At 39.4% G+C, this 25199-nt stretch overlaps 1 protein-coding gene across 1 annotated transcript; it reads left to right on the top strand.

Moving 5' to 3' along the window:
• The first annotated feature begins 908 nt into the window (after positions 1-908).
• On the top strand, positions 909-24613 carry ptgis (prostaglandin I2 (prostacyclin) synthase). Its single transcript, XM_061875215.1, has 10 exons — positions 909-1067; positions 4974-5097; positions 6984-7159; positions 7218-7358; positions 11592-11704; positions 11768-11949; positions 21914-22070; positions 22166-22347; positions 23992-24143; positions 24329-24613. Exons 1-10 carry the CDS (start codon positions 958-960, stop codon positions 24480-24482), a joined length of 1491 nt encoding a protein of 496 aa, XP_061731199.1. The 5' UTR covers positions 909-957; the 3' UTR covers positions 24483-24613.
• Positions 24614-25199: the final 586 nt, after the last annotated feature.

The following is a 25199-nucleotide window of genomic DNA, read 5'->3' as shown; positions in this document are numbered from 1 at the left end:
TTTCTACCACATATTCCCTTTCGGGACGCGGGGGGCGCTGATGCCTATCTCAGCTACAATCGGGCGGAAGGCTTGGTACACCCTGGACAAGTCGCCACTTCATCGCAGGGCCAACACGGATAGACAGACAACATTCACACTCACATTCACACACTGGGGCCAATTTAGTGTTGCCAATCAATCTATCCCCAGGTGCATGTCTTTGGAAGTGGGAGGAAGCCAGAGCACCCAGAGGGAACCCACGCAGACACGGGGAGAACATGCAAACTCCACACAGAAAGATCCCGAGCCCGGGATTGAACCCATGCATGACGACTCAGGACCTTTGTTTTGTGAGGCAGACGCACTAACCCCTCTTCCACCGTGCTGCTCTTTTCAATTTTGTAGCATTCAATCAATCATTTAGAATATTTTTTTTAACGTGGCATGGCCTTTGTGACTCAATGCCAAACGTGTTAAGTGAATCAATAATACAATACAAAACGTTGGCTAGTCTCAGGCCTTTATTTTGAAAGTCCGTTGCTGCCCTCTGCTGGCGGAGTGCACGCACGGCACCCATCTCTGCACTGTTGGCCTGTGAAAGAAGCTTCTATAAATCTGTGGCTTCTCATACAGTCACAACAAATGGAAATAAACTAAAACGTCGCTAGGATACTATTTCATGCTTCTTTGGTGTGTCATGAAGTATTCATACGTTCATGTCTTTAGTCATGTTGATGCCTAAAAATAAGTGTTTGACGGCAAGAAACCTGCGTGTCTGAACAGCAACCCTCAGGTGCGCTCACCTGGATGATGTCACTGCTGTGAAATGCAACCGCTGAAAGCAAGATGTCATCTACTGTCGTTGTTCTTTGGAAGCATTTGCTCAGGAAGTGCGTTACAGTTGTGTAACAACATGTTGGTATCAGCAGGCCGCACCTTTCCACGCCTCCAACGAAAGGCATAAAAGTCAGTTAGATGTTTAATGGAGGACTAAGCCATCAGAAAGTGTCAGACATGCCATGGATGCTATTTTCACTGCTCATATTTCTGCTCCTGCTGGTCTTCCTCTACTGTCGTCGCACAAGGTCAGTCATAACTTATCGTTTATAAACTTCTAGCAATATCATTTTTGGATCTATAAGCCGATAAAGACCGATGAACATACAAGTTCCAGTGCTAACTCTATTTAGTGACTGAGAATGATGAGATATGCTGAAATACTTCTGCAATAAAAACATAGATTTATCTGAAAGTTGGTATTTTACTAATAAACATAATTTAATTTAGTGTCTGGTAAAGTTAGAGCAAACTCAGAACATAACTGTGAAAAGTAATGTTAGCATTGATGCTAGCTTAGCTTTAACATTACGCAAGCTCAAATGTGCAGGATGTGTTTTATCTTGTCACATGCTAAAGTATCATTAAAATGATTGTATAGCTGTTATTTTATTTAAAAACATCTCATAAACAATCGCAAGTTATTATTTTAACCCTCTAGAAATGTGTTATTGAAGCTGTGAGTTAAAAAAAAAATAGAGATAAAGTGCAATATCATGTGAGCGCCAACTAAATTTAAAGGCTGAAAATGGTGTGAAAGGCTAACTAACAGTAAATTAAAACCACAATATAAACATATTTCTCTGAAAATTGGTATTTTACAAATAAACAATTTAATTTAGTGTCTGGTAAAGTTTGAGCAAACTCTGAACATAAGTGTGAAAAGTAATGTTAGCATTGATGCTAGCTTAGCTTTAACATTGCGCAAGCTCAAATTGGCAGGATGTTATTTATCTTGTCACATGCTAAAGTATCTTTGAAATGATTGTACAGCTGTTTTTTTATTTAAAAACAAATAATAAACAATCACAAGTTATTATTGTAACCCCGTAGAAATGTGTTATTGAAGCTGTGAGCTAAAAAATAGAGATAAAGTGCAATACCAAGTGAGCGCAAACTCAATTTAATGGCTGAAATGGTGTGAAAGGCTAACTAACATTGAATTAAAACCACAATATGAACAGATTTCTCTGAAAATTGGTATTTTACAAATAAACATAATTTAATTTAGTGTCTGGTAAAGTTTGAGCAAACTCTGAACATAAGTGTGAAAAGTAATGTTAGCATTGATGCTAGCTTAACTTTAACATTGCGCAAGCTCAAATTGGCAGGATGTTATTTATCTTGTCACATGCTAAAGTATCATTAAAATGATTGTATAGCTGTTATTTTCTTTAAAAACATCTCATAAATAATCACAAGTTATTATTTCAACCCTCTAGAAATGTGTTATTGAAGCTATGAGTTAAAAAAAAAAATAGAGATAAAGTGCAATATCATGGGAGCGCAAACTTCATTTAATGGCTGAAAATGGTGTGGAAGGCTAACTAACATTGAATTAAAACCACAATATAAACAGATTTCTCTGAAAATTGGTATTTAACAAATAAACATAATTTAATTTAGTGTCTGGTAAAGTTTAAGCAAACTCTGAACATAACTGTGAACAGTAATGTTTGCATTGATGCTAGCTTAGCTTAAACATTACGCAAGCTCAAATGTGCAGCATGTTATTTATCTTGTCACATGCTAAAGTATCATTAAAATGATTGTATAGCTGTTATTTTATTTAAAAACAAATCATAAACAATCATAAGTTATAATTGTAACCCCGTAGAAATGTGTTATTGAAGCTATGAGCTAAAAAATTGAGATAAAGGGCAATATCAAGTGAGCGCTAACTCAATTTAATGGCTGAAAATGGTGTGAAAGGCTAACTAACAATGAATTAAAACCACAATATGAACAGATGTCTCTGAAAATTGGTATTTTACAAATAAACATAATTTAATTTAGTGTCTGGTAAAGTTTGAGCAAACTCTGAACATAACTGTGAACAGTAATGTTAGCATTGATGCTTTAGCCTTAACATTACGCAAGCTCAAATCTGCAGCATGCTATTTATGTTGTCGCATGCTAAAGTATCATTAAAATGATTGTTTAGCTGTTATTTTATATAAAAACCACTCATAAAAAATTACAAGTTAGTATTTTAACCCCTCTAGAAATGTGTTATTGACGCTATGAGCTAAAAAAAATAGGGATGAAGTGCAATATCATGTGAGCGCTAGGTCAATTTATTGGCTGAAAATGGTGTGAAATGCTGACTAACAGTGAATTAAAACCACAATATAAACAGATTTCTCTGAAAATTGGTATTTTACAAATAAACGTCACTTAATTTAGTTTCTGGTAAAGTTTGAGCAAACTCTGAGCATAACTGTGAACAGTAATGTTAGCATTGATGGTTCTACGATGCCTACATTTCTTAACCGATTCAAACGATTCCAACACCAACCAATTCAGCTCATTCGGGACATTCATGCTACTTATCACATCCCCCCCCCAAAAAAAACACACATTCCCATTGAAAAGAATGGAACATTTTTTAAAGTTCCTCAATTGGCAGACCCAAGAGTTTGCTAGCCCTTCACCTGTTAGTTTCCGAGTGCTATTGTTTGCGTGCTGCCGTTTTACGCAAGTATTTTAGCCAATTTTGTACGTTTCAAACTAAATATTCGTGGATTTCGTTACTTGGCGCTATCTTTGAACTATGCTAGCTCTTCCTCTGTTACCATTGTAAGGTTAGCATGCTAACTTTTTATACTAGAATTTTAGCTAAATTGGTACTTTTCAACCTAATGAACATGGTTTTCGATACATGTTAGCTGTTCCACTGCTATCATTAGTAAAAAATGTTAGCATGCTAAAATTTTAGCTAACTTTGTACATTTTAACCTAATAATCACTGAATTTGTTGCTTCAAGCCATGTTAAAAATGTGCTATCTGTTCCCCTGTTAGCATGGTAACTTTTTATGCCAGCATATTAGCTAATAGTGTATATTTAGAGAAAAAAATATATAGATTATGTTACTTTGTAAACTTTTTGGACTTTACTGTTAGCATTTCAAGATTCATACAACTTTTCAAGACAGCCTATACTCCATCCATTCCATTAATTTTCTACCGCTTGTTCCTTTTGGGCTCGCGGGCGGTGCTGGAGCTTGTCTCAGCTGCATTCAGGCGGTATTCGGTGTACACCCTGGACAAGTCGCCACCTCATCGCAGGGCCAAAACAGATAGACAGACAACTTTCACACTCACATTCACACACTAGGGCCAATTTAGTGTTGCCAATCAACTTATCCCCAGGTGCATGTCTTTGGAGGTGGGATGAAGCCAGAGTACCCGGAGGGAACCCACGCAGTCACGGGGAGAACATGCAAACTCCACACAGAAAGATCCCGCCTCTAAAACCATTTTAACCTTTAAACTATTTCAGCTTTCAAACCATTTCCATATTCCACTACCATTTCGGTTTGAAGTTAAAAGTTAAAGTACCACAGATAGTGACACACACACACACACACACACACACACACACACACACACACACACACACACACACACACACACACACACACACACACACCAGGTGTGGTGAAATTACCCTCTGCATTTGACCCATCCCCTTGTTCCACCCCCTGGGAGATGAGGGGAGCAGTGAGCAGCAGTGGTGGCCGCGCTCGGGAATCATTTTGGTGATTTAACCCCCAATTCCGTCAGCTCTTCATCATTTAAACCAGTTCTACATTCAAACCATTTCAACATTCAAACCATTTCAATACTCAAACCAATTCCACATTCATTGTACATTGTGTTTCAGTCATGTTATTCATTTTTGAATCGTGATCCATGTTTGAATATGTTTTTGTTAGACTGAAAATAAACTGAACTGAACTGAACTGAACTGAAATAGCATTTTCGTCAGTGTCAGCTTTACAACATTTTGAAACGTTTTAACATTCAAACTATTATTGCAAAAATTCTACATTCCATCAGCATTTCAGTTCAGCTTCAGCATTGTAGCATTAACATGCAATTTGTACATACATTCCTTAATCTGGTTATTTTTATTCTTTGCATCACACAGAAGGAAAAATGAGCCACCTTTGGACAAAGGATTTCTTCCATGGTTGGGACACGCGTTGGCCTTCAGGAGAGACACAGCAAAGTTTCTCTCTGAAATGAAAGACAAACATGGCGATGTGTTCACAGTAAGTGTTTACAGTACAATAACATTACATGTGCATGTTTACATGTCGTAAGTGACAGGAAGTTATGAGAAATTGTGGAAATATATAAAAAAACTACCCATATTAATGTAATACATAGTATTGTATATGATATTATTTCGATTTTTAGCCATTTACCTTAATAAATAATAACAGTATTATTTTGCTCAACATTGATGTTTTGCCTGACACAAATTAAGCTCTATATCAAACAAATATTTCAAAACAATTTCGTCACTAATGTGGAATATGACGTATAAACATGCACAAATCAAATTAAAATAGTAAACAATACTTTACTGAAGTTCATCAATAAAGTGTTTGGTTATTAGTGATTAGTTATTTGGTAGTTGGCATTAGTTATTTGATGTTAGTTGTGAGTCATTGTGATTAGTTAATAGTTATTACATTTTTGGTATTAGTTATTGTGGTTAGGTTTTTGCGATTAGTTATTTTTAGTGACTAGTGATGTAGTATTAGTTTTAGGCATTATTTAATAGTGATTAGTTGTTAGTGAGTATGTGTTACTTATTATTTGTTAGTGATGATGACGTAGTAGGGTTAATTGATTAGTGCTTAGTTAATTGTGATTAGTTATTATTAGTGACTAGTGATTTGGTATTAGTTTTAGGTATTGTTTATTAGTTGTTAGTTGTGATTATGTAGTAGGGATAAGTGATTAATGACGAGTTATTTGGCATTAGTATGTCGGTATTAGTTATTCATTAGTAGTTATTGGGATAAGTTATTATTGTTTGGATATTAGTGAGTATTTTTTAGGTTTTTTATTAAATGGATTATACTTTTATAGCACTTTTCTACCTTTAAGGTACTCAAAGCGCTTTGACACTATTTCCACATTCACCCATTCACACACACATTCACACACTGATGGCGGGAGCTACCACGCAAGGCGCTAACCACGACCCATCAGGAGCAAGGGTGAAGTGTCTTGATTGATTGATTGATTGATTGATTGATTGATTGATTGAAACTTTTATCAGTAGATTGCACAGTACAGTACATTTTCCGTACAATTGACCACTAAATGGTAACACCCCAAAAAGTTTTTCAACGTAAATCAATTCATGGTACAAATAAATACTATCAGCATAATACAGTCATCACACTAGTAAATGATCAGAGTATTTACATTTAGGTTTGGTTTGGTTGATATCAGCACTTCAGTCATCAACAATTGCATCATCTGAGAAATTAACATTGGAACAGTGTAGGTCTGACTTTGTAGGATATGTACAGCAAGTAGTGGACGTACAGAGATAAGAAAGCATAATAACAAGTACGTACATTTGATTATTTACAATCTGGGGATGTGGGATGTGGAGGGGGGCAAGTGTTAGTTTAGGGTTGAAGTTGCCTGGAGGTGTTCTTTTAGTGCGGTTTTGAAGGAGGATAGAGAGATGGACTTTCTTTTACACCTGTCCTCCACCCTGAGCCAGTCCACTTTGGAGAAGTGCGTAGGAGTGAGGTGTGATCTGGGGTGGAGGTGTAGAAGTAACCCGACTAGCTTGTTTTGGGATGTTTGGAGTCCAGATTTGAAGGTTTTTGAAGGTGCTGGGGTACCAGGAGGTTGTTTTCCTGCTCAAGTACACAACGGACGTGACTAGATTGGTAGAAGCTGGGGGTCGAACCAGGAACCCTTAGGTTGCTGGCACGGCCACTCTCCCAGCCGGGCCACGCCGTTGGGAGATTGGTTAGTTATCGGTTATCAGTGATTTGTTATTAATTATCAGTTATTAGTTATTAGATGAGTTATTATTTAGTGATTAGTTAGTAGTAATTGCTAAACTCTTCTACTGGAAGAACAACAAGCACAAGCCTGAGACTGATGTGTGTGTGCGTGTTAGGTGTGTGTTGCCGGTCATTACGTGACAGTCCTGTTGGATCCAAACTCTTTCGACGAGGTGATGAAGGACAACGTTCACCTGAAACTGAGCCGCCAGAGACAGCAGCTGATGGAAAAGGTGTTTGGCGTTTGTCTACCCAACATGGAGGCATCAGCTGAGAAGACCTTCATGAAACAGTAAGGCAGGATTTATCTTCTGAAAACATAATTATTCACACGGGTGTGTTCCTTCAAGACACTTTCAAGGTGTCCACCTGGACCAATTGGATGCCTCTCTGAGTGCTCACCTGCAGGAGCTGATCTTGCATCATCAGTGCAACCAATCAGAGTGGAGGCAAGATGGACTCTTCAGCTTTTGCTACAGCCTCCTGTTCAGGTGACCAGCACATGCAAACGTAAACACGTCAGAATACATGTTTTAGTGAAGAGAAGCATACAAAGAGAAGTAATTTGCTCCAAAGTCAAACCAGCCCCATCATAAAACATTTGTAGCCACAATACATTATATAATATAATATATCAGTTAGGGCTGCGAATCTTTGGGTGTCCCACGATTCGATTCAATATTGATTCTTGGGGTCGATTTTTTCGATTCGATTCGATTCGATTCTAGATTCGAAAATGATATTTTTCCGATTCAAAACGATTCTGTATTCATTCAATACATAGGATTTCAGCAGGATCTACCCCAGTCTGCTGACATGCAAGCAGAGTAGTAGATTTAAAAAAAAAAAAAAGCTTTTATAATTGTAAAGGACAATGTTTTATCAACTGATTGCAATAATGTACATTTGTTTTAACTATTAAACGAACCAAAAATATGAGTTATTTTATCTTTGTGAAAACATTGGACACAGTGTGTTGTCAAGTTTATGAGATGCGATGCAAGTGTAAGCCACTGTGACACTATTGTTCTTTTTTTTATTTGTATAAATGTCTAATGATAATGTCAATGAGGGTTTTTTTATTTACTGCTATGCTGAAATTATAACTAATATTGATACTGTTGTTGATAACATTCATTTTTGTTTCACTACTTTTGGTTTGTTCTGTGTCGTGTTTGTGTCTTCTCAATTGCTCTGTTTATTGCAGTTCTGAGTGTTGCTGTGTCAGGTTTGGTTTTGGAATTGGATTGCATTGTTATGGTATTACTCTGTAGTGGTTTGTTGGATTGATAAAAAATAAAAAATAAAAATAGATTTTTTAAAAATGAGAATCGATTCTGAATCGCACAACATATTCGATTCGATTTGTATTCGAATCGATTTTTCCCCACACCCCTAATATCAGTATATATCATATACTGTAGAAGAAATATGTACATAATACATATATGTTATATTTTATATTGCTACAATGGTACATTTTTAGTCTACTTTATACCTGCATTATCCTTTCCATCTTGACACTTTCCATCCTTTGTAACTGAGTACTGCGTGGAATAATTTCCCTTGAGGAGCATTAAAGATTGTCTAAGTCTATGTTCAAATCTAATTTCCATCCATTTATCCATCCATTTTTCTACCGCTTATTCCCTTTCGGGTCGCGGGGGGCGCTTGTGCCTATCTCATTTACAATTGGACGAAAGTCGGGGTACACCCGGGACAAGTCGCCACCTCATCACAGGGCCAACACAGATAGACAGACAACATTCCCACTCACATTTACAAACTAAGAACCAAATCTAATTTCAACATTCATAATTATCAGTGTAATGTGTCAAAAGAAATGAACCGCTGCACATCAAACTTGAAAAAAATACACTTTTTACTCACCATTAACAAAGAGGGAAGAAAGTATTTTCACAGCTTTTAGATATAACACTTTAAATCCCGATTTAGCCAACTGTTTTTGTTTTATTGTCCCTGTATATTCTAAAAAAATTATAATTATTAGTATGTATTTATATAGGTTGAATGGCAACATTAAATTGGCCCGAGAGTGGGAATGTTGTCTGTCTATCTGTGTTGGCCTTGTGATGAGGTGGCGACTTGTCCAGGGTGTACCCCGACTTTCGTCCGAGTGCAGCTGGGATAGGCTCCAGCACCCCCTGTGAACCCAAATGTGACAAGCGGTAGTAAATGGATGGATGTATTTTGATATTACTGTGATTATAACACAAAGCTAAGACATGGATTGATTTACATTTTAGTGCTTTTAACTAAGTGAACAACATATCTTTTTATTATTAAGTCAACATAATAAACCCAACTGCGATGAGGTGGCGACGTGCTCACGGAGTACTCCGCCTTCCGCCCGATTGTAGCTGAGATAGGCACCAGCGTCCCCCGCGCCCCAAAGGGAATAAGCGGTAGAAAATGGATGGATGGATAATAAATCCAAGATACACTTACCGTTAGTGCACCAACCCAAAGATCCTCCCTCCACGCCCATTCTGACTCATTCACACTTATGCACACAAAAGGGTTGTTTCCTTCTGTCATTAATACTGTGGTTCCTACAATATATAACAATACAGTCTGTAAGGGATAGTCTCTGAAGCACGGATATGATTGTGTGTGTTTCTGGTCCACTAATAGTAATAACCTTTAACAGTTCATTTTACTCATTTTCATTAATTACAAGTTTCTATGTAATTGTTTTTATTTTATTTTAGTTGATTTTTTGATCCCAAATTTTTTTTTTTTTTTTTTAATAAAGGACATAGTCTTCACGAGACCAGGTTATCACTTAAATTAGATTGTTTAAAGGGTTCTTAAAACCAGGTCCAGTCCAGATTATGTCCAGGTCCGGCTCAGCAACACACATCTTCATGTATGTACACTCAAATTAGGGAACACAACAACAGTGTGACGAGTTGGTCGCATGGTGATGAGGGTTTCATTCTCCCAATGATGCAGACGGGCTTTGGACACAGCGTGCGGGTAGTAAATGATTTATTTTCGAATAAAACAGACTTAGACAAAACCAAAAGAGCTAGCATGGGAGCTAGAAAATACAAAAGGGGCTTAGCATGGAAGCTAGGATAAACAGAACCGAGAACAAACGTCGTCACTTGTTGCGTATGGCAAATTAGGAAGAAAGGCAGACTGACGGGAGAAGGCAGGCTAAATAATGACAGTAATCACAACACAGGTGCGTGTCAGGAGCAAGCGGCAGGTGAAAACAATGAGCAACCATGGAAACAAACTGTGAGGCGCCCAAACTGGAACCGAATGAGTCCAAAACAAACGGAAAACACAAAAAGACTCAAAAATCTAAATCAAAATATGATCCGGGCAGCAGATCATAACAAACAGATTGCATGCAATCTAGTTTGTATAAACAAAATTACATTTTCAAAATAAGCATTTGAGGACTACCCATGTATTTGTATTTTTTTGGGCGATATTATCGGTTTCAACCATATAACTTTCTAATGTTAACAAATGCTGAATAAATGTTTTTAAATAAAAAGTAATACTAAGTGAATATCCCTTTTTGGACTTAAAAATAAACCTTTTACCGAGTACTATAATTAAATTGACTCAATTATCAATCAATCAATCAATGTTTACGTATATAGCCCTAAATCACTAGTGACTGTCAATGAACTCTCCTAAAGTAACAGAAACCACATCAAGCTTCGTAAACAAACCAATCCTTAAACATATTTTTTCAACTTCAAAGAAGTCTTTGCAATCTTCAGTTTTTCACTATGTGGCCCTGAATAAAAAAGTCCTGGATTAGGTTAGATTTAATCTGATGAGATTGAATGAGATGAGACGAGATTCAATTAGATGAGATTCAATTTGATGAATTAGATAAGATTTTATAACATGAGGTGGTTATGAGATTGAATGAGAGGAGATGGTTAACATTTGAGACGATTATAAAATGAGGTGGAATTAAATACAATGAGATGAAATTAGATTTGATGAGACAAGATTAGATGAGATGAGATTTGATGAGTTGAGATTTTATTTGAATTAATTTTATGAGATGAGATTTGATTTGTTTTGTTTTGATCAGATGAGATTCGATTTTATGAGATGAGATGATTATGAGATGGAATGAGAGGAGATTACATACAATGCGATGATTATGAGATGAGATGGCATTAAATGACATGAGAATTGATGCGACAAGATTAGAGGAGATGAGATTTAATTTCAATTAATTTGATGAGATTTGATTTGTTTTGCTTTGATCAGATGAGATTCGATATTATGAGATGAAATGATTATGAGATTAAATGAGATGAGATGAGATAAGATTTGATGACATGACATTGGGTGAGATAAGATTTGATAAAATGAGATTTGATAAAATGTGATGATTATGAGATGAGATAATTATGAGATGAGATGATTATGAGATGAGATGATATGTTATGATTATGAGATGAGATACGATTTGATGAGATGACATGGGATGAGATGAGATAAGATTTGATGAGATGAGATTTTAGAAGATGTGATGAGTATGAGATGAGATAATTATGAGATAGAATGAGAGGAAATGAGCTGATTATGAGATGAGCTGATTATGAGATGAGATACGATTTGATGAGATGACATGAGATGACAAGAGATGACATGACATGAGATGAGATGAGATGAGATGAGATGACCTACTGTAGATGCTGACTGCTGGTGTTGCTGTGCAGAGCTGGATACCTCTCACTGTTTGAGAACAAAAAGAACGTCAATGAAGTCTACCAAGAGTTCCGCAAGTTTGACCATCTTCTCTCCAAAATGGCTCGTCGCTCGCTGGAAGGAAGTAAGTCGCTTCTCCAAAAGTCAGATTGACTTTGACTGCGGATTAATGCCGACTGTGCAACAGATGAGAGCGAGACGATCTTGTCGTCACGGCGACGGCTGTGGGAGCTTCTGTCTCGGACGGAGAACGGAGGGCGGGACGAGCAAAAATCCTGGCAGGACAAGTACCAGCACTTCCTGCAGAAGGAGGGCGTCAATGCTGAGATGCAGACCAAAGCAGTACTGATGCAGCTGTGGACCACTCAGGTCATTTTCTTCTTCTTTGTTCTTCTAAATGTTCTTCCTTCTACATCCTTCATCTTCATTCCTCTTTTTTCTTTATTCTTATCCTTCTATTTCATCCTCCGTCCTTTTTCTTCTGTTTCTTCCTTCTTTTTTCCATTTAATTCCTCTTCTTGACTCTTCTTGATTCTTCATTCTCCTTCGTCCATCGTACTTCTTCATCCTTCTCCTTTATTATTTTTCATTCTTCTTCTTTCTTCTTGATTCATTTTTATTCTTATTCCTACTTCTTTATTCATCCTTCTTTTTCCTTCTTCTTACTAGTTCTTCATTTATTTTTTTCTCTTCTTCCTTCTTCTTCCTACTTCTTCATTCTTCTTGGTTTTTCGTTCTCCATCATCCTTCTTCTTACTTCCTTGTTTTTTGTTTTTCATCCTTCCCTTTCAATCTTCCTCATTCTTATTCCTTCTTTTTGATTCTGTTTCCTTCATCTTCGTTCTACATCCCTCTACTTCATTCTCCTTCCTTATCCATTATTCTTCTTCCTTCAATTTCATTCTTCATCCTTCTTTTCCCCTCTTCTTCCTCCTTTTTCCTATTTATTCATTCTTCTTAATTCTCCATTCTCTATCATCCTTCTCCTTTGTTTGTCTTCATTCTTCTTTTTTCTTCTTGATTGTTTTTTATTCCGCTTGCTTCATCCTTCTTTTTCATTCTTCTTACTTTTTATTCATTCTTCTTTGCTATTCTCCCTTTTTCTTCCTACTTCGTATTTCTTCCTTCTTATTTATTTTTCATCCTTCTTCTTCATTCTTATTCTTTCTTCTTGACTCTGTTTTCTTATTTTTCTGTCCTTTTCCTTGATCTTCATTCTTCTTTCTTCCTCTGCCTTATTCCTTGCAAAAAAACATTTACACTGAAAAATAAAAAAAATCTGTTGAATTTATGGTAAAAACAAAACAAAATGGCGGCTCAGTTGGCAACATTTCTCGTACAAAATAACATTTGTACCTTTTCTAAAATGTATTGTTATTTTCACATAAAATGTTTTATTTTTTTTTCAGTTATTCAGTGTAAACTTCACCATATATTAGTTTTTTTAAATTTTATTAGTTTATTTTTTTAACTGTAAAATTTACAAAGATATTTAATTTACAATGTATGGTTACAACTCAGTGGCAAGAGTTTGTAGGAAGATCATTTTTCTTGTGTCTTAGTGGACAAAAGAAGGATAATAAAAGGTATGATTGGGTGAGTTGGTATGGAACAATTGTGAGATGGAGCCAACATCAGTGCTCTTTGACACACTGAAACATTTCTTAAAAAGTCAATATGTTCAATACTGCAAGTCTCAATAAACATCCATCATCCTCCAAATGACCCAAATCTTAAGGATGTATACAGTATATGATATATATCCAGTTGCGATCAAAAGTTTGCATACACCTGTAAAGAACATAATGTCATGGCAAAAAGTGATCTGTTTGGCCACAGTACCCAGCAATATGTTTAGAGGGGAAAAGGTAAGGCATTTAATCCCAGGAACACCATACCTAACCGTCAAGCATGTTGGTAGTATTATGCTCTGGGCCTGTTTTGCTGCCAATGGAACTGGTGCTTTAAAGGCGACAATGAAAAAGGAGGATTACCTCCAAATTCTTCAGAACAACCTAAAATCATCAGCATGGAGATTGGGTCTTGGGCGCAGTTGGGTGTTCCAACAGGACAATGACCCCAAACACAAGTCAAAAGTGGTAAAGGAATGGCTAAAGCAGGCAAGAATTAAGGTTTTAGAATGGCCTACCCAGAGTCCTGACTTAAACGTGTGGACAATGCTGAAGAAACAAGTCCATGTCAGAAAACCCAACACATTTAGCTGAACTGCACTAAATTTGTCAAGAGGAATGGTCAAAAATTCAACCAGAAGCTTGTGGATGGCAACCAAAAGTGCCTTATTGCAGTGAACGTTCCCAAGAGACATGTAACCAAATATTAACATTGCTGTATGTATACTATTGACCCAGCAGATTTGGTCACATTTTCAGTAGACACATAATACATTCATAAAAGAACCAAACTTCATGAATATTTTTTGTGACCAACAAGTATGTGCTCCAATCACTCTATCACAAAAAAAAAAATAAGAGTTGTAGAAAGTATTGGAAACCCAAAACAGCCATGACATTATGTTCTTTACAAGTGTGTGTAAACATTTGATCGTGACTATATATGTGTGTATATATATATATATATATATATATATATATATATATATATATATGTATATATATATATATATATATATATATATATATATATATATATATATATATGTGTATGTATATGTATTTACATAATTATATATATATAATTATGTAAATACATATACATACATATATATATTATGTAGATACATATACATATATATATATATATATATATATATATATTAATAATGTATGTACTATGATGTAAAATGTGCATCAACGACATTAAAGTACCTCTGGATTGGCAGACCGGGGTGGTGGTTCCTCTCTTTAAGAAGGGGGACCGGAGGGTGTGTTCCAACTATCGTGGGATCACACTCCTCAGCCTTCCCGGTAAGGTTTATTCAGGTGTACTGGAGAGGAGGCTACGTCGGATAGTCGAACCTCGGATTCAGGAGGAACAGTGTGGTTTTCGTCCTGGTCGTGGAACTGTGGACCAGCTCTATACTCTCGGCAGGGTTCTTGAGCGTGCATGGGAGTTTGCCCAACCAGTCTACATGTGCTTTGTGGACTTGGAGAAGGCATTCGACCGTGTCCCTCGGGAAGTCCTGTGGGGAGTGCTCAGAGAGTATGGGGTATCGGACTGTCTTATTGTGGCGGTCCGTTCCCTGTACGATCAGTGCCAGAGCCTGGTTCGCATTGCCGGCAGTAAGTCGAACACATTTCCAGTGAGGGTTGGACTCCGCCAAGGCTGTCCTTTGTCACCGATTCTGTTCATAACTTTTATGGACAGAATTTCTAGGCGCAGTCAAGGCGTTGAGGGGTTCCGGTTTGGTAACCGCAGGATTAGGTCTCTGCTTTTTGCAGATGATGTGGTCCTGATGGCTTCATCTGACCGGGATCTTCAGCTCTCGCTGGATCGGTTCGCAGCCGAGTGTGAAGCGACCGGAATGAGAATCAGCACCTCCAAGTCCGAGTCCATGGTTCTCGCCCGGAAAAGGCTGGAGTGCCATCTCCGGGTTGGGGAGGAGATCCTGCCCCAAGTGGAGGAGTTCAAGTACCTAGGAGTCTTGTTCACGAGTGAGGGAAGAATGGATCGTGAGATCGACAGGCGGATCGGTGCGGCGTCTTCAGTAATGCGGACGTTGTACCGATCCGTTGTGGTGAAGAAGGAGCTGAGCCGGAAGGCAAAGCTCTCAATTTACCGGTCGATCTACGTTCCCATCCTCACCTATGGTCATGAGCTTTGGGTCATGACCGAAAGGATAATATCACGGGTACAAGCGGCCGAAATGAGTTTCCTCCGCCGTGTGGCGGGGCTCTCCCTTAGATATAGGGTGAGAAGCTCTGCCATCCGGGAGGGACTCAAAGTAAAGCCGCTGCTCCTTCACATTGAGAGGAGCCAGATGAGGTGGTTCGGGCATCTGGTCAGGATGCCGCCCGAACGCCTCCCTAGGGAGGTGTTTAGGGCACGTCCAACCGGTAGGAGGCCACGGGGAAGACCCAGGACACGTTGGGAAGACTATGTCTCCCGGCTGGCCTGGGAACGCCTCGGGATCCCCCGGGAAGAGCTAGACGAAGTGGCTGGGGAGAGGGAAGTCTGGGTTTCCCTGCTTAGGCTGTTGCCCCCGCGACCCGACCTCGGATAAGCGGAAGATGATGGATGGATGGATGGATGGATGGATGGACATTAAAGTTTTCATACATAGCAAGACCCGAGATGTACTAACTTCATTTTTTTATGACATGTAATGTGACATTAGTGAAATATTCTAAAATCAACCAAATATGTTTACCTGGCAGTGATTGATTTCTATGTGTATTGTGCTAGATTTATTTGGACAAAAAGGCAATTAGATATGTCACCGTTCTAAAAAGAAAAGTGTAGTATGAGCATGGTGTTGTGTATGTTTTGTGTATTGTGTAGCTGCTAGTCCTGGAGATCAGATTATTGTTAAACCATAATAGCAAAAATTATACACCTGAACATCAGGACATTCCAGACCCAAACTGTTTGTTTAAACTTCACGCTGTTTAGCAAACAAAAGCAAAGCAGGTTCCTCGACAGCCGTTAACGCACTGTAAAAACATGCAAGAACATGTTTTACTTTGGATCCTGTGACCTCACAATGGAATAAGAATTTTGCTTGCAATAACAAAGATTCCTTCTCTATGATAAATGACACAAAGCTTCAGCAGCTATCAAACATGGTGCAAACACAGAAATTATCCAAAACTTAAACACACAAACAGCATCAAACACATACAAACCCCGTTTCCATGAGTTGGGAAATTGTGTTAGATGTAAATATGAACGGAATACAATGATTTGCAAATCCTTTTCAACCCAGATTCAATTGAATGCACTACAAAGACAGGATATTTGATGTTCAAACTCATAAACTGTATTTTTTTTTGCAAATAATAATTAACTGAGAATTTAATGACTGCAACACGTGCCAAAGTAGTTGGGAAAGGGCATGTTCACCCCTGTGTTACATCACCTTTTCTTTCAACAACACTTAATAAACGTTTGGGAACTGAGGAAACTAATTGTTGAAGCTTTGAAAGTGGAATTCTTTCCCATTCTTGTTTTATGTAGAGCTTCAGTCGTTCAACGGTCCGGGGTCTCCGCTGTTGTATTTTACGCTTCGTAGTTCGCCACACATTTTCGATGGGAGACAGGTCTGGACTGCAGGCGGGCCAGGAAAGTACCCGCTCTCTTTTTTTACGAAGCCACGCTGTTGTAACACGTGCTGAATGTGGCTTGACATTGTCTTGCTGAAATAAGCACGGGTGTCCATGAAAAAGACGGCGCTTAAATGGCAGCTTATGTTGTTCCAAAACCTGTATGTACCTTTCAGCATTAATGGTGCCTTCACAGATGTGTAAGTTACCCATGCCTTGGCCACTAATGCACCCCATACCATCACAGATGGTGGCTTTTGAACTTTCCGTCGATAACAGTCTGGATGGTTCGCTTCCCCTTTGGTCTGGATGACACAATGTCGAATATTTCCAAAAACAATTTGAAATGGGGACTCGTCAGACCAAAGAACACTTTTCCACTTATCATCAGTCCATCTTAGATGATCTCGGGTCCAGAGAATCGTTGGCGTTTCTGAATGTTGTTGATAAATGGCTTTCGCTTTGCAGAGTAGAGCTTTAACTTGTACTTACAGATGTAGCTACAAACTGTATTTAGTGACAGTGGTTTTCTGAAGTGTTCCTGAGCCCAAGTGGTGATATCCTTTAGAGATTGATGATGTTTTTTGATACAGTGGGATCGAAAGTCTCGGTCATTCAATGTTGGTTTCCGGCCATGCCGCTTACGAGGAGTGAGTTCTCCAGATTCTCGGAACCTTTAAATGACATAATGAACCGTAGATATTGAAATCCCCTAAATTTCTTGCAATTGACTTTGAGAAACATTGTTCTTAAACTGTTTGACTATTTGCTCACGCAGTTGTGGACAAAGGGGTGTATCTTGCCCTATCCTTTCTTGTGAAAGACTGAGCATTTTTTGGGAAGCTGTTTTTATACCCAATCATGGCACCCACCTGTTCCCAATTAGCCTGCACACCCGTGGGATGTTCAAAATAAGTGTTTGATGAGCATTCCTCAACTTTATCAGTATTTTTTGCCACCTTTCCCAACTACTTTGTCACATGTTGCTGACATCAAATTCTAAAGTTAATGATTTGCAAAAAAAAAAAAGTTTATAAGTTTGAACATCAAATATGTTGTCTTTGTAGCATATTCAACGGAATATGGGTTGAAAATGATTTGCAAATCATTTTATTCCGTTTATATTTACATCTAAAACAATTTCCCAACTCATATGGAAACGGGGTTTGTACATTGGTAAAATGTTGCATATGAAAAATGCTGCAATCACTCAAATTATGCAGGACCAAAAATCAGCCATTTCCTCAATGCTGTCTAGTGGGCAGTCTAGGTCAGAGTCAGCTCTCTTATCAGTTCATTAAGTCTGGCCCGGTATTTAAATGACTATATTTGATCCGTGGATGTTCACCGGTGTGGGTGGTGAAGCTGAAGTGTCCAAGTGCATAACGTGCACACCAGTCGACAAAACCTGAGATGACTTCTCAGGATTCTTGCTCGCTCCCCTCAGACACACATCCTATCACTGCGGAGTCGTCTGAGAACTTCTGCAGATGGCAGTGGTTGGAGTCATGCCTGAAGTCTGAGGTATAGTGCGTGAACAGATAAGGTGAGAGCACTGTCCCCTGGGGAGCCCCTGTGCCGCAAACTACCACATCGGAAGAACTGTCATGCCGTCTCACGTACTGCGGCCTGTCGATGAGGTAGTTAATGATCCATGCAGCCAGGTGACTGTCCACTCCCGCCTCTTCCAGTTTTCCCAGCAGTGGTGCTGGTTAAATGGCGTTGAAAGAACTGGAGAAGTCATTGAAGATGACTCTCATCGCACTTCCCGCGGTCTCCAGGTGGGTGAGGGCCCGATGCAGCCTTGTTGCCTTGACAGTAAGAAAACTGCAAGGGGTCCATTGCTGACACAGTCTGCACGCGTAGGTGGCTGAGGATTATCCGGTCCATGGTCTTCATGAGGTGGGAGGTCAGGACAACAGATGGTTCGGCTCCTTGGGATGAGGTGTTTTAGAGATTGGAACCACACAAGAGGTCTTCCAGAGTGTAAAGACTTTTTTCAGACTGAGGCTCAGGTTAAAAATGTAATGGACCACAACAGTTAACTGGTCCTCACATTCCCCTAGTAGCCTGGAACTGATGCCATCTGGGCCTGTAGCTTTCCTGACCTCGTTTCTTCCCAACACACTACGCACTTGATCCAGACTGATGCAGTGTTGGGTGGATGATGGTTGAGTGCCATGAACTGGGCTAGTGGATTGTGGGGGGCTGACTGAGAGGGGTTTGGTAGGAAGGTGTGGACCATGCTGAGGTGTAAACAGCTGGGTCAGGTGTGGAGGGGTGTGGATGTGAAGGGGTTGCAGTGGGACCAGTGTCAAACCTGTTGCGAAAAACAGTCTGTTTGTAGGCCCACTCTTGGTCGCCAGAGGCTTGCTGACCACTTCCAACTCTTCCATGACCTATTTCAGGTTGGTACACACTTCACAGTAGGGCTGGGCGATATATCGATATACGCGATATATCGCGGGTTTGTCTCTGTGCGATATAGAAAATGACTATATCGTAATATTCGAGTAGATGTTCTCACACAGTTGTTTTTAGCTGCGGACATTACACTACAGCAGGGGTCAACAACCTTTTTGAAACCAAGAGCTACTTTTTGGGTAACTATCTAGTATTTCAGCTAACGTCCTGGTAGTCTGCTTAACTTCCTGGTGGTTGGGTCAACTTCCTGGTATCCTGGTTAACTTAATAGTAGGCTGGCTAACTTTTTGGCTGCTTGGCCAACCTCCATTTTGTTTTGTGAACTTGCAAAATTTTTGCCAAACAGTTGTTTTTAGTTTTTGTATGCTTTTGACATTAGCAGAATTTTTATTTTGCATCATTTTCCGGCTACTTTTGTTTTGTAGTGTGCGTGTGTTTTTGGCAACGGATCATTCCTGTGTTTGAACGTTGCTGCATACTAAAATACTTGATGTAGGCCACAGATTATATTCAAAGCCTGGTAGTGTTTGGAGAACTGGTGCTTCCCTGCACCATCAGTGCTGCCTCTAACCAGGAAGGGGCGATAGTCAGCTACACATGTGTGGTCCAAAAGATCTCCACTCTTCTGGAAGAAAAATGCTGTTCAGCAGGAGCGTGTGACGTGAGGAAAGCCTCCAGTGAGTCACCTGATGGGGGACCTCTGGTGTGCAGATTAAGATGAGATGGTCTTCACTCCAGCTGGTGTGTTTGGGCTACAGCGTGTCAGCAGGGACGCTGGCGGACACATACTAGAATAGAAAGTGGAGCAGCTCTGCAGAGAGAAGAGAGATTAGCTGCAAAGGTGTTGAAAGGTGTCCCCTTGCAAGTAAACACACAGTAAAATCACTGGCATCTTTTATGATCAAAGAAATAAATGATTTAGGAACACCAGTTTTCATCATCATTATTATTTCATAGGGCAGAAAACATGTTGGGTACCGTAGAGCTTCACTTAACGTCATCAGAAAGCTTGCACTTATTCTCCTCGTCTTCCAAGTAAATAAAAACTGAACCTAAAAGGTTTGGAAGATGACCCTGAACTTTATTGGAAATAAAATCCAAAAAAAGGACAAGATTTCATAAAGAAAAAACATCCTATGGGACACAAAACTACATTTAAAATTTTCAGACTCTGTTTTGGAAGCATTGCATTCAGAAAGTGGGGCAGTGCACCAGTAGACGGGGAATTTTATATTAAATACAGAGTAGTAATTCTCCATTGGTTATAAATAGATCTATAGTCATCATTATTATGTGATTATTCATGCCAACCCTGTCCTGTCCCTCAAAGAAACAGCACATGTTTCAAATGTAATAAGTCTAACCTTGCATTAGAAGAATGTGAAGATGTGCACTTTCTTATTGCAAGTTTGTCCTTTAATATAATAGTGAACATGTAAGACAACTTGTCTTTTAGTAGTAGGTAAACAAACAAAGGCTCCTAAATTAGCTGCTGACGTAGGCAGTAACATATTGTTTCAGTTATCATTGTATTATTTTCTCAATATTATGAGCGACGAGCTGTAAAATGAATTATTAATCTACTTGTTCATTTACTGTTAATATCTGGTTATTTTGTGTTTTAACATGTTCTATCCACACTTCTGTTAAAATGTAATAATCACTTATTGTTCTGTTGTTTGATGATTTACATTAGTTTTGGATGATACCACACATTTTGGTATCAATCCGATACCAAGTAGTTACAGGATCATACATTGGTCATATTCAAAGTCCTCATGTGTCCAGGGACATATTTCCTGAGTTTATAAACATAATATACATTTTTAAAAAAGGAAAGATTTTGTGATGTTTAAAAAGATCGATGTAATCATAGTAGATACGCTATTGTGTTTGGTATCATTACAGTGAATGTTAGGTGTAAATCCACCAATGGCATTGGTTTATATTGTAGCGTCCCGGAAAGTGTTTATGTTGTGTTTTGGTGCAAATATTCTTCCAAAATGTGTTTGTCGTTGTTTAGTGTTGTTTCACTATATGACACATGTTTATGACAGTGTTGGCATTGTTCATACTGCTACCCTTAGTGTGACATGTATAGCTGTTGAGTAAGTATGCTCTTCATTCGCTCATGTTCAGTGCGTTCAGAGTCAATATGATTGTGATCAGTTCATTATCAGGCACAATTAAATCCTGGTTAGGCTTTGTTAATTATATATGATTTGAGAAATGTACAGGACTTACCACAAAAATTTCAACATGAAGATTGCTTTAAAAAAATGATTTTAACGATTGAAGGTTACCATCAATCCCACATGGGTGCTCGGCATTGGCGCCTATGGACAGAAGGTAGAAGGGTATGGGGATGGATGCACCCAACGATGTAGGGACAGATGGATAGATGACAGAAAGCCAGAGGGACAGAGGGATAACTGAGAGAGGGACAGAATGGTAGAGAGATTGAAGCATCGCGAGATAGAGTGACGTTACCTCCCAATGCGGGACACTGACCATGGGGCTGCTCCGCTTCTGGCTGCCGTTGGCTGCCTGCGCTGTTTGTGTCCTGCTACAATAATGATAATAATAATGATACAAATATTGATAATAATATTCATAATAATAATAATAATAATAATTAACTCTATATATGTTTGTTTCCTCCTATGCAGTGTAACGCTGGACCAACTGCCTTTTGGCTGCTTGGCTTCCTGCTCACTCACCCTGAGGCCATGAAGGCGCTTCAATCAGAGCTGAGAGGGCTGACTCTGGAGGACATGTCCCCCCAGCCTCCTTCCACCACGGAGACACACAGCACACCTGTGTTTGGTACGCATCGTCCATCCACCCGGACGGAGACAGCAACATTTCATTGTTTATCCTTCACTGGCATGCATAAAGCTTACGTTCCGTCCGTCCTGCAGACAGCATCTTGAAGGAAACTTTGCGTCTCACCGCTGCTGCTTTGATCACCAGAGAAGTTGTGGACTACAAAATCCTGCACATGTCCAATGGACAAAAGTATCATCTTAGACCAGGGGACAAAGTCTGTGTCTTCCCCTTCCTGAGCCCACAAATGGACCCGGAGATACACCAAGAACCACAGGTACACTCCCCTCTACTGTACTTCAATGAAGACTATTGCCATATGAGGTCAACAATAACAATAGCGAATAAAAAAATCATACATACAAAAAAAAAATCATTGTAAAAGTATTTAATCAAGGACCGATTGTGAATACAACTATTAATCAATCAATCAATCAATCAATCAACCAATCAATCAAAGATTATTTATATAGCGCTAAATCACGAGTGTCTGAAAGGGTTGCACAAGCCACAACGACATCCTCGGCTCAGATCCAGCATCAGGGCAAGAAAAAACTCAACCCAATGGGATAGAATGAGAAACTTGGAGGGGACCGCAGATGTGCCATATAGTGGTTTCACAATATGCCCCTCCCCCCCTCCTCCTTCTGGCGACCGGTGCAATGGACGTCGAGTGGATCTAGATCATAGTGTGAAAGTCCAGTCCATAGTAGGACCAGCCGGAGATCGTCTTGAGTGGAGACAAGTCAGCAACGCAGAGACGTCCTCAACAGATGCACGGATAAGTTGTCTATCCCGGGTCCCGAACGTGGAGTGAATAAATGATGGGTTTGTCGTGTTCTGTGAAGCATTTTGAGTTTTTAGAAAAGCACTGTTTACAGGCTGTTTATAACTTTTAAGGACAGAAATCTTAGGCGCAGTCAAGGTGTTGAGTGGCTGCAGGATTAGGTCTCTGCTTTTTGCGAATGATGTGGTCCTGCTGGCTTCATCTGACTGCATCGGTTCCCAGCTGAGTGTGAAGCAACTGGGATGAAAATCAGCACTTCCAAGTCTGAATCCATGGTTCTCTTCCGGAAAATGGTGGAGTCCCATCTCTGGGTTCGGAAGGAGATCCTGCCCCAAGTGGAGGAGGTCAAGTACCTCAGGGTCTTGTTCACGAGTCAGGGAAAAGTGGATCGTGAGATCGACAGGCGGATCGGTGCAGCGTCTACAGTGATGCGGACCGGATCGTTTCGTTGTGGTGAAGAAAGAGCTTAGCAGAAAACGAGAGCTCTCAATTCAACGGTCGATTTACGTCCCTATTGTCACCTTTGGCCTTTGGGTTATGACTGAAAGGACAAGGTCACGGGTACAACAAGCCGAAAAGCGTTTTCTCCGTCTGGTGGCGGGGCTCTCCCTTAGAGATGGGGGATAGAGTTAGAAGCCCAGAGTTAAGCCGCTGCTCATCCCCATCGAGAGGAGCCAGATGAGTAGGTTCGGGCATCTGGTCAGAATGCGCACCAAACGCCACCCCGGGTAGGTGTTTATAGCGCGTCCGACTGGAAGAAGACCACGGGGAAGACCCAGGACACGGTGTAGAGACTATGTCTCCAAGCTGGCCTGGGAAGACCTCGGGATCCCCCAGGAAGGGCTGGACGAAGTAGCTGGGGAGAGGGAAGTCTGGGTTCTCTGCTTAGGCCGCTGCCCCCGCGACCTGACTTCAAATAAGCGGAAAAAGGTGGATGAATGGATGGATGGATAGTACACTGAATTGCATATACAAATAATGATACCAGTAGTAAAATTATGGCAATATTGTTGTCTTTGTGGTGACAAATATATTGTTATACTGCCTCAACGACACATGCAACCAATGAAGAAATATGAATTTTCCTCACAACTGGGATGATTACCAAATATGTTTTTTGTTTCTTGGTGACAGACATTCAAGTACGACCGCTTCTTGGACCAAGAAGTGACGACTAAGCATGTTTTCTACAAGGATGGGAGGAGACTAAAGTACGCCAACCTGCCTTGGGGGGCAGGCAGCAACATTTGTGTTGGGAAACACTTCGCTATCACCATCATTAAAAAGTCAGTATATTAATATTCATATCTGATATATTAAATGTTATAAGTGTAATGTATCTTCATGCTATAATACATATATTACCCAGGAATAACTCATGTTGCATATTAGAGCAGTTAAAAGTCATTAATTGCAAAGTGAAGTGCTATCACATGAAATAATATTTATAACATATTTCCATTTATGGCAGGTTTGTGTTCTTGATGCTGGCTCATGTTGATCTTCAGCTGTGTGAGCCCACAGCTGGAATACCTCCTGTCGATCCAAGTCGTTATGGTTATGGAATTATGCAACCTGATGGCGATCTACTGGTCAAATATAGACTGAAGTTGAACTCACTTTAAGAGAAATACACTTTATCACCATACTGTCTATTTATTTATTCTCTTTGTTCTTCTGTGAAAATGTTTCATTTCGTGTTTCAATAACAACAAACTATGATTATTAAAATGCTCCAAACAAAAAACAAAAGTGTACTGGAAACGTATTCTCACCAGACATTTTATTAGGTATATCAGTCGCATTCAGGTCATACATTTAAGAGATCAGTGTTCAAATCTCCATTTGGACATCTCCGTGTGGAGTTTGTATGTTTCCTTCTTATGCGTGTGCTTTTTCTCCGGCTACTCCGGCTTTCTCCCACATTCCAATAGTAATGATATTCAGGTTAGGTTAATTGGGGAGTTTACATTGTTCACGGATAAAACTATTGTTTGTCTATATGTGTCTGCGATTGGCTGGCTTCCAGCCTAGGGTGTACCCTGTCTCTTGCCCCCAAGTAAACTGGGATAGGCTCCAGCTTACACGAGACCCTAGTAAGGACAAACGGTATAGAAAATGGATGGATGGAGGTCAAAAAAGGTTAATTCAATCAGATTATATTAGTGGTACCTAACGAAGTGTCTTGGATGCCATGTTCTTCTTCTCCTTCTTAATTAATGATAGCAATCATTTACGTCAGCAAGTAAGAATCACTTCATAATAAAGAATAAATCATTTGGATTAGATTTAATAAAAAGGGATAGTATGAAAAGAAAATCCAACAACAATAATCTTCCTCA

The sequence above is a fragment of the Nerophis ophidion genome, linkage group LG16 (assembly GCF_033978795.1).
Source record: "Nerophis ophidion isolate RoL-2023_Sa linkage group LG16, RoL_Noph_v1.0, whole genome shotgun sequence".
Taxonomy (NCBI): domain Eukaryota; kingdom Metazoa; phylum Chordata; class Actinopteri; order Syngnathiformes; family Syngnathidae; genus Nerophis; species Nerophis ophidion.
The sequence above is the reverse complement of the archived record's forward strand: the minus strand, read 5'-3'. Positions and strand labels throughout refer to the sequence as shown.

Coding starts and splice junctions, on each gene's coding strand:
- ptgis (XM_061875215.1), top strand. CDS start 958: ATGTTTAATGGAGGACTAAGCCATCAGAAAGTGTCAGACATGCCATGG. Junction 22,348..23,991: donor AGATACACCAAGAACCACAG/GTACACTCCCCT, acceptor TCTTGGTGACAG/ACATTCAAGTACGACCGCTT. Junction 24,144..24,328: donor GCTATCACCATCATTAAAAA/GTCAGTATATTA, acceptor CATTTATGGCAG/GTTTGTGTTCTTGATGCTGG.